Source organism: Barbus barbus (genome assembly GCF_936440315.1).
Source record: "Barbus barbus genome assembly, chromosome: 5".
In the NCBI taxonomy this organism is placed as follows: domain Eukaryota; kingdom Metazoa; phylum Chordata; class Actinopteri; order Cypriniformes; family Cyprinidae; genus Barbus; species Barbus barbus.
The window spans coordinates 14,226,534-14,237,612 of NC_136733.1; the positions used below are offsets into that span (position 1 = coordinate 14,226,534).

The window sequence follows — 11,079 nt, forward strand, 5'->3', positions numbered from 1 at the left end:
CAGCACTTGTACATCACCACAGGAAATAATCTCTACTATCCCTAACTATTTTTAAGCTAAAACTCACAGTTTTAGGTCGGCACTTTATAATGGACAAATTACAGACAATCCTTAAAGTATAACCATGTAAATATTAGACCATTTGTGTGTAAAATTATATTGTATCTTTGAACTTCGTTGTCATGGCTACTTTCTCACAATAAGCACAAGGATACCAGAAAAGGACCTGATGTAACCATGACCCCGTTTACACCTGGTATTAATATCGCTCTCTGGTGATCCAACCAGAAGTGGTCAAACAGGGTGCAAAATGTTTCCTAACACCAAAACCAACTAAGGAGATAGTCAGAAGTGAAAGTGGCCACATGATTATTTCTGTGCTTTCTTTTTGGAGGAAAGGAAAGGACATGTGGAATGTTATGCAATATCAACACACAGTAACAGTTTATTGGTAGGGTTGCAAAAAGGTGGAAAATGTCCAGTAAATTTCGGAAACATCGCAGAATTTTTGGAAAGTTTCCGGAAATTTTCCACCCCTTTGCAACCGTATTTATTGGTAATCGTGAGTGATGTATATAGTCATGAAACCAGAGACCCTTCACTCAAAATCTCATTCAAATGGTCAAAAGAGATTTAAAGGGGTCATCGGATGAAAAATCCATTTTTTAAGTTGTTTGAACATAAATGTGTGTTGGAAGTGTGTGTACACATCCATCCTATAATGATAAAAATCCGCCCAGTGCTTTTTTTTTAAAAATCCCTATTTTAAAATTCCATTTCTCAAATCAGGCTGTTCTGAGATTCCTGTCAGAATGACGTAGTTCTGTACAGACCGCTCCCACGATCCACAATCCCAGTTGATTGATGAGGCCGTCTTACCTTAGACCCGCCCTGAGTGAGCGGTGAGCTGTCCGCCTCCGGTACAGGGGAAGACAAAATGTCTCAGATTAAGCGATTGAAATGATTAGTTGTTGGATGTAATAATGAACATAGCAGTCGTCATTTACTCCCAACATCTGAGCCGCAGAGGATTAACGTTACTTTCATTTTGAATGCGCTGATCCCCGATCTACATAAATGCATCTACGTTCGCCCGAATCATTAGTGATCCAGCTTTATCTACAGAAGAAGTGAGTATAAGGGTTTTTATGAATCTTTCACCTTTCCTAATAATGTGCTAGTTAGCCAGTTTCGCGGCTGAATTTTAGTATGCTCCATTGATATATATATTTACCCAGATGCCTCATTATGGACTGTTTCTATGGGCCGTGATACGTAAGCCATCCGCCATTCTTGGAACGGTCTGCAAATCTTTGAGCGCATTGACTGTATGCTTCTACAACAGCAAGTTATACGCTTGTTTATCTTTGAATATTCATTGATTATTATGGTGAATGTGAGATGCCTGATGCGTCAATGTATCTGGAGCGGTCGAATAGGGAATCTACACATATCTATGGTCTGCTCGTCACTCCACAGAAGAGAGGGGCGGAGTCAGCAGAGCTCACTAGGATTTAAAGCAACATTGACTATAACAACGTGCTGAAAACAGAGCTGATTTTGACAGGGTAAAAAGGGTGTTGTTTTACACTACCATTGAAAAATTTTAACCAAAGTATGTTATAAACGTTTCATTAAGACCCTAAAGAATCACATCAACTTGTGTAAAATTGGCATCCGATGTCCCCTTTAAGAGCTGAAAGACTACCAGGTGTAAATAGCGATGTGTCTCGTCTAGCTAGTTGTGATCAGATCACAGACAGATCTTAATTCAGAGTGTAAATCAAAGACAAAGCATAAAACGTAAGAGGATTTACTCTCTTGTAATTAAAAAGATGTTAATCGTAAAATAAAAGAAATATAGATGTAAAAACAAGATCCTACAATTACAAGATATAATCAGTAATACATGTACTAATAAACCAATTTTTCTTGAGTTTTAAAGACTGATTGAGAAAGAACTTCCTTCCAAATGTAAATCAGTTGCACAGAACAAATTCCTCCCATAAGAATTTTGTCAGTAAACAACAGACGTTCATTCACCTGCAAAAATATTCCAACTTCAAAAAGGTTTATTTATTCAGACTCAAACATAGACTGTTTTTTAGTCTATAGCTCAAACTATAAAAAGGTTGTAATAAATAATTTATGTAAGTGCTTTAACAAAAATTCAAGAGTCCCATTTCTGTTTTTAAACCATTCAAAAAACTGTATCGTTTTATTTGCATAACTCTCACAGAAACTGAATACACTAATAATAATCAACATGTGTCTGCGTCTGAAAGCACACACCATCTCACATCCTGAGTACCACTCGGGCTGGGCAAAATGGCCAAAAATGCTATCACATTTTTTTCTGTATCATTTGATATAAATATTCATCATGGTATTGATTTCATACCAATATTGGGAAAGGAAATGCATTCCACATTTGTTAGACCTTGATAATATATGTTGTTGGGTTCTGTGTTTTATGATTTAATATAAATTCATCATCCAACTGGTGCCTAATGAAATTAATTCATGAAGCTTAAACAGTTAAAATCACATTGTATTTAACAATGTAATCAAATTATAATTACATTTACAACAAAACATTTTGTTGTTTTGTCAAATAAGGTGTTACACAACAAAACTTGCATACTGTACAAACTTTTATGTTGGCGGTTTGTAGTTATGAACTGTGAGTTTGTGTTGTATTTAACAATTTAATGTTAGCTTTACTTTCTAGAAACACACATATCTAGATAAATAGAGCGAATTACTCAAATGTTAATTAACAATGTTGTGGATCTATTTTTTTGAGTGGTGAGATTTAGGTGAATATTCATTGAGAGATTATATTTCATTGTTGCCTCCAGCAGTAGTTGCCTCAAACTGTGTGTTTACTAGCTGACTAATTTGTGCACGAATACTGCACTAGTCAATTACTCACATACATCCCTGGATTTAATCTAGGTCTGCAAGTGATCAAATTTCAGCCATTAATCATAAATGTTTGTAAAATTCATCATGTACATGCATCAAATAAACATGTCCGTTTACTTGATAAACAAAGATTCTCACTGACTACAAACACAAGACAATGGCCAACAAACATTAACACTCACCAGGGTCATTATGTGAATGAGGCACAACAAAGACTTGGAGTGGCTCATTGTCCCATTCATTGTCCTGATAAGAGATATCAAAGCCTTGTTTCCATACTCCACCATCAGGGTTATCGAAGCTGATTAAATCATAAACATCCAGCATCTGGAAGAAAGGAGGAAAGAACATCATTTTACTGGACTATAACAGACATACTTCCATTCAATTCCTTGATCTTTGACTAAGGCTAAGTGATAATCAGTCAGTTCATAATACTACGTGTACATCAATATCTATTCGTTATGAAAGTGAAAATCAATTTGTGGAGTTACTTAAAGGCTGGGCAGGAGGAAGTCTTGATGAAAATTCACTGACAATTAGTTTAATGATAACAAAAGCATCCTCGTGGCTTCTCTGTAATAAAACTCATTCAAAAATCAATTAAAGTCCGTGTAAAGTGATATTTGAGTTTGTAACACAACAGAAAAATTTGTTATTAACCACCCAGCCAAATTTGAATGATAAAAACCCCGCCAAGTAACTAAAATAAGTTCAAAATCTTTGAAAAATAAGAACACTGGGGGCGTGTCCGCTGAAACCACGCCCACTCGCTTGAAAGCGGCTGTCTCTCTCAACTGTCAAATACCGCTGCAACCTGAATGGATGCTACTGATACTATCTCTAGTAGATTAATTGGATTGATACAGCCATACGTGTGAGCTGCAGTGAGCTGAAACCTTCTCGTCGTCAAGGCGAGCGCGGCTCATGGTTGCTTAGCAACGGCAAACACCAAGAGAGCGCGAGCTCCGGTGCGCTTTGAAAGAAGAGAAAGCGGTACAGCTCGCGTTTCTAGCTGTGAATTATGAACGCTACATGTTTTTAAATGGTATGTATTCTGCCACATATTGATGTCTCTGGACTAAGACCCGGGTATCCATTCACCCTAGAACCGTCCCTGCCTAGAATCTGTATATCTACAGTGGGGCATATAAGTATTGGATTCACTGCCGATTGATTGAGTGTGTGAACAGGTGTCTTTTATACAGGTAACGAGTTCAAACAGGTGCAATTAATACAGGTAATGAGTGGAGGATAGGAGGGCTTCTTAAAGACAAACTAACAGGTCTGTGAGAGCCAGAATTCTTGCTGGTTGGTAGGTGATCAAATACTTATTTCATGCAATAAAATGGAAATTAATTATTCAAAAATCACACAATGTGATTTTCTGGATTTTTTTTTATATTCTGTCTCTCACAGTTGAGGTGTACTGAAAATTACAGATCTCTCCATTCTTTGTAAGTGGGAAAACTTGAAAAATCGTCAGTGTATCAAATACTTATTTGCCCCACTGTAACATCACAGACATTCAAAAAGGACAAACAAAGAACTTGACCTCTCAACGGTTATTATAGTGTTAGGGGCGGGGCCACCGTTTTAGCCCCACCCAAAAAGTGAAAAACTGTTTAACTCCACAATTCAGTACTACATAGTTCAGAGTCTTTGTAATGTGTTTCAGCAATACATTTCTAACTTTTGTAATGTGTTTAGAAACAATTCTCAGAATTCTCTTTATATGGACTTTAAATAAAAAGAGGACAGAAACTATTTTATTTGTATTGGCTTTAATTGTAAGTAAGCACTCCTAAAACATGTGGTTCCAGCTAATTTCAGCTGTCGTTTTTCTGAAACAAACAAACAAACAAAAAATTATATTCTCTTAAGCAATTCCTGCATGTAAACTCGAAGATGTTTATTTATTTATTTGGACAGGAATTAAATTGAAATATTGACAAACACAACACTACCCTGGTGTTTGTCAAAAAACAGGAGGTAATTCAGGGATTTTTTTCTCAAGTGACGGGTGGAAAAACACCAATATTTCCAGGTTGGATAGTAATAAATATCATAGACTTGCACCTGTAAATGCTGATATCACATCACGTCCCCATGTGAAATAAATAAAGGTGGAAAAGGGCTAAGGAAAAAGGCAAGCCATGGACAAACGCACATGCAAATAGTCTGCTAGTGTGACAATTCAGGCATTGTGATATTTCTCAACCTCCACAGAACAGCCAGTGGGTCTCCAGAAAACTGGCATTGATCTATCCTTGTGTACAGTACAATTGTTCAGGGCAAAAAAAAAAGTATATTGTGCATTATAAAATAGCAAAACATAGTTTCAAGGTGACTGTATGAATTATTTATCTCTTACTTTCTCTGTCATGCCAACCAAATGCTTATGGAATGATAAATGTCTTCCTGATTCGTTACAGTATCACAACATACAAAATACATGATACAGCTGTGAACATCCTGATAACATAGCTTAACCCTTCAGTTAAAGTCTGCCTTTATCATATAGCCGACCAGTATGCTAGTGTGGTTTACTTGTGTACGTCTTACAAAAATATGATGATACTGAGGTTTTAGTTTGGAGGAAGAATGGATATCAATGGAATGGATTTGCACCATTAATTAATTGCACTGTGTTCTATCACAGCTGATCCATGCAAATGTTATAAACAGACTGCTATTTGTTGCTAAAAAAATTAATTAAAAAAAAATTCTTATACATGTTTGTAACTTTTTTATAAAGAAAACTTTTATAAAAGTATAAATATAAACTATATATACTACCATAGCTAAAAGTATGCGGTATCATTTTTATTTTTTTAAATTTTTTTTTTAAAGTCGCTAATGCTCATCAAAGCTGCATTTATTTGATAAACAAATACAGTAAACAGTAATATTGTGAAATATTATTGCAATTAGGGTTTTTATATTATATATTTTAGAATTTATTCAGCATTTGAATTAGTCTAATAATATATATTGTGTATATATCTATTATTATATTTAAATTATTATATATTATTATTATTATTGTTGTATTTAAATTAAATTATTTCTAAAATATTTAACACACACAAACAAACACACGCATATATATTAGGGCTGGGCAAGTTAACACATTTTTATGGTATTAACGCATTAATTAATTAATTAATGCCGAAAATTATTTGATGACGCATTAATTCATTATTATTATTATTATTATTATTTTGAAAGGCCGTTGCTCACTGGCTCTGAATAAACATCCAGACAAACCATGGGTCACAGGAGGGGTGGGATGTTGATCAGTAGTGCTGGCTTGGTATAGGCGTCATCACGCGTCTCAACCAATGAGAGCATTTGAGGTGGGCCTAGGACTGAAACTACCATAATGTCTACACTTCGTGTGTTATAATGAGAGGATTCGTAAGCACGCAATTTTCAGCACTGTACAATAACTTTTAAGCGGTGAGTGGACTCTAACTTAAACACCTTTGATTGACCATTGTGTTCCTGATATCAACAGATATGTCTGTGATTGATTGACTACATTGCTCAAAGCTGCAAACACATGTATAAATAGAAACTGCCTATGCTTGCGCATGCTAATCAATTTTATGTTATATTAGTTGTTCTTGTTGCTTTTGTGCAATAGATGAATAACAACTTATGATTTTAGATATTTTATGTTTAGATATTTCTATTTCGCAGGAGTCCCACAAAAATATTTTTACCCGCCAACACCCGCACTCGGCCATCAAGTGTTGTCCCGCACCACACTCTGTTGCGTTGGGTCCCTGAGTGCAGGTCTCTTGTCGGAAGATGCCGGTTATAATGTTATGATCGAGGCTCTGGACTCTGAGCATAACTTGTTTTTCTATAACAAACTAGACAAAACGTTAATGCCTTTGTAGTGGCAAATAGCTTTGGTTTTATATTTAAAGATATTACGAGAAATATTTTCACTGCTACTATGTAAAGGGAATACTGCTGTAAAAAAGCACCTTATTTGTTTAAAGTGTTTTCAAACAAATGTGATTGCACTTTTGTTCATATATTTTTGTTCACTTTTATACAAACACTTTGTTCACTTTTAAAATAAAATAAAAGTGCGCAATATACTACTTTTGAATTCATTATTGAATTTTGCACATAATGCGATTAATCGCTAAAAAATCATGCGATTAATCGCAATTAAGAAATTCAATTGTTGCCCAGCAACCCTCTAGAATTTTCTATATTTCTGCATAAATATGACCCAAAACATCATCAGATTTTCATATAAGTCCTGAAAGTAGACAAAGAGAACCAAATCAAACAAGTGAGAGAAAAATATAATCTTTGTCATTTATTTATTGAGAAAAATGATCCAGTGTTACATATCCGTGCGTTGCAAAAGTATGTGAATCTTTGCTTTCTTTATCTGGTGTGACCCCCTTTTGCTGCAGTAATTGAAGGTAAAGTTTCTTGTAAATGCTGATCAGTCCTGCACAATAACATGTAGGAGTTTTAGCCCATTCCTTAGTGCAGAACCACTTAAACTCTGTAATGTTGGTGGGTTTCCTCCTATCAACTGCTTGCTTAGGTCCTTCCACAACATTTTAATTAGATTAAGGTCTGGACTTTGACTCGGCCATTCCAAAACATTAACTTTGTTCTTCTTTAACCATTCTTTGGTTTGGCTTGTGTGCTTGGGGTTGTTGTCTTGCTGCATGACCCACACACGTTCTTTTGAGACTCTGTTCTTAAACAGATGTCCTGATGTTTTCCTTTAGAATTTGCTGGTATAATTCAGAATTCATTGTTCCATCAATGACGGCAGGCGGCCCTGGCCAAGATACAGCAAAACAGGCCCAAGCCATGATACTACCTTTTCACAGATGGGATAAGATTGAATGCAGTGTGCTCTTTTCTCTGAACGTAACAGCTTCTCATTTAAACCAATAAGTTCGATTTTGGTTTCATCCATTCATTAAACCTTTCCCCAATAGTCCCCTTCTTTTTGGAGAACAGTGGCTTTCTTCTTGCTCAGCCATGCACACCTTGGTTGCTCAGTGTTCTCCTGATGGTGGGATCATGAACATTAACATTATAGCCAATGTGAGAAAGGCCTTTAGTTGCTTAGAAGTTACCTTGGGAACTTTTGCAACCTTACAGACTATTACACGTTCTGCTTTGGAGTGATCTTTGTTAGTCGACCACTTCTCGGGAAGGTAACAGTGATCTTGAATTTCCTCCATTTGTACACAATCTGTCTGACTGTGGATTTGTGGAGTCCAAACCCTTTAGAGTTGGTTTTGTAACTCTTTTTTGATAGATCCCTGTTCTTTGAATAAAACAGGTCACATACTGACATTTGATAGTCATTGTACTGACTGAAATCCCCTCTGCACAGATGGACTCCAATTTCACCTTTAAATCCAAGAGATTCGCATACTTTTGGCACTCACAGATATGCAATATTGGATCATTTTCCTGAATAAAGAAAATATTTTTGTCACATTTGTTTGATTGGGTTCTCTTTGTTTACTTTCAGGACTTCTGATTATGTCTGGGACATATTTATGCAGAAATATAGAAAATTCTAAAGGGTTCACAAACTTTCCAGCAGCACTGTGTATATATATAATTTTATATCAAATACTGACAGGGCAGGTACTGTAGAAATCTGTATCACTGGGCTGTCTGGACAAGCAATAGAAATATTATCATTGAGCCCTGGCAATCAATTGGTCCAATTTAATCTTCTTTTTTTTGTACCTGTACTCCATCCGCTGCCTTGGAGTAGGTCCGTGCTGCAAACTGGCAGTCCTCTGAGTGGATGGGGAGCAGCGCAGGAGCAGGAGGCAACAATTCCAAGTCCCCCTGACTCATGTTCCCTTCAGGAAACATTTTCCCATCTTTCACAGTTTCCCTCAGGTTAATTACGGAGTCCCTGATATTGGCAATTATCTCATTGTTCTCTGCAAGTAGTCTTTCTAAGTGGTCTATTTTGTCCTGGAGAACACCAATCTGACCCTGTAGAATACAGAAATACAGAGAAACACTTAACAATGGACAAAATCACGTACTCCTTCAGCACAAAATTCAGACAATGACATAACTAAATGCATTACTACATAACTAAGCGCAACTGAATATAGTACAGCTCAGACTTTGTTTACAAGACTTATGGATTTAGAAAACCTATATTAACATCCAAAGTAATTTAATGCAGCATCTGGTCAGCAACCTTTCCAGATCAGGCAGAAGCACCGTGTCTATGAAAATGGTAGAGACTAAAATGTACAACATTCAACACTGTGGCTCTCAAATATCATTAAAAAGAGGTGTTTGAATATTTGTCGCAGCAGATTATAGTACATCAATGTCAAAGAACATCAGTGCTAAACCTTGTAAAACTCCTTTAGAGATTCATATTTGCTGCTGCCAGTGTTTTATGCTTAGGTTTAGTCTAATGGATTTCAAACGAACAAAGTGTATGTAAGACACATGTAAATCCTGTAGGACTTGTTACTGAATTTAGGGTAGGCTAAGCCTAATTCACTAAACATCACTGGTTCTCAGCTGTCAGCCTCCTCTGTACACATCAGAAATGTGACACTTTTCCAATATACAAATCATACATTTGAAAAAAATAAAAACTCCCTTTCGATTAATGTGTTTATGTGAACTGGCCACACCATCAAAAGCTGTATTGGAAAACAAATCACTTACAGCACATTTGAGTAATCACATTGTATTTTAATCTGTTTTTAATCGCACGTTTTAACAGTATTAAGTGGAAAAAGTACGGGAACATAGCAAGCATTATGTCTTAAAACCGAGTGAACTGCCTGTTGAGATGTGTCAAAGCTGTTCGCGTTATTTTATTAGCTTACAGTCTGAATAGAATGAGATGGAATAAAAAGACTGAAATAATGCCAAAGCTACATTTTTTTCTGTTGAGCTGACCTCGCAAGCATGCATGCAAAAAGCAAACGTACAGCGCGAACAATGTAGTCGAATTTAACAACTGTTCTGTGTACTTAAGGTGCATGAAATATCGTTGCTCATATAAGGTATTGCTTAGGATACATTTTTGCACCTTTTGTAATAATAGGCTACCTTAATTTTAACCATAGAAATACAATATTACGGAAATTGTTTATATAGGTAGGGGCATTTATTGGAGTCTGTGCCTATTTGAATGCAAAGCGAATTCAGTGGGATCACACTGTGTTGTCTATACAGGCAGTTCGCTGGGATTTCAAACACAACCCATGAACGCTGAAGACCTTTGAGATCAGTTCACTGTCCGAAGCTAAACACCATAGGCTATTTCTTTTAATTCGCTTTCTTAATTGCGTAGAAAGTACCACAATAAGTTATTCAATAAAAACACACGAGAAAGTATTTGAGAAGCAGGAAATGACTTACAGTTCACAGCCATCTTTGTGTCTGTGTATTATTTTAAAAACATAATGTCACTTGGAAGGAAGCAAACTATCAATTGAAACTACTGTCTTTTATCAACCACATCAGCATCAAGTTAATATTAGCCTGTAAGTTCGCGGACCAGCAGAGAAAACACACATCTGCTGACAACACTGTTCATATAACACAATTTATTGATAAGTGTAAGATACTAGTAGCTGCTACTTACGTTTTGAATTCTCTCTCCATTTGGGTTTTTGCTATGATCGATGTGATCCAACATCAGGTACAAGGAAAATATCACAACACAGAATATGGCACTGCCAAAAACTGTGAACTGTCTGCTGAGCTTCATTTCTCAGATGAGTCCTGTACATTCACATGAAAGGCAAACTTTTAAAAGCGTGTGGCTCGCGAGCGGTGGTCCTGTAGGTGACAGAAGGCAGAAGTGAAAAAGAAAGGTCTTCTCGCCATGAAGAGTTGTGCGGAAGGGGACACCTTCTCTAGCTGACGGCGGGGAAATGTCGTGCTGTGTATCCACGGACTCAAATCCACTGCGATCTGTATTCAAAGTTTTGACGATGCGGAAGAGTTTGTGTGATTCAGCAAATTGTGATGGTCAAACAGGCAAAGGAAAGGCGCCAACCCTGCCCCCTTCCTGCGCTTACTGGGCTACAGACAGAGGAGAAGTGAGCGTGGAGTTGCGCCGCCTAACGAGTGAACACACACACACACACATGT

At 36.6% G+C, this 11,079-nt stretch overlaps 1 protein-coding gene across 1 annotated transcript in view; it reads right to left on the minus strand.

The window, feature by feature from the left end:
- LOC306869168 (alpha-mannosidase 2-like) overlaps positions 1–11,030 on the minus strand; it is a 70,732-nt gene extending 59,702 nt beyond the window's left edge. The window contains exons 1-3 of the mRNA XM_079415804.1: positions 10,568–11,030; positions 8,683–8,940; positions 3,111–3,255 (exon numbers count right to left, since the gene is read on the minus strand). Coding sequence (XP_079271930.1) covers positions 3,111–3,255; positions 8,683–8,940; positions 10,568–10,693 — 529 coding nt within the window. The 5' untranslated portion in view covers positions 10,694–11,030. The remainder of the gene's footprint in view (positions 1–3,110; positions 3,256–8,682; positions 8,941–10,567) is intronic.
- Between the last annotated feature and the right edge of the window lie 49 nt (positions 11,031–11,079).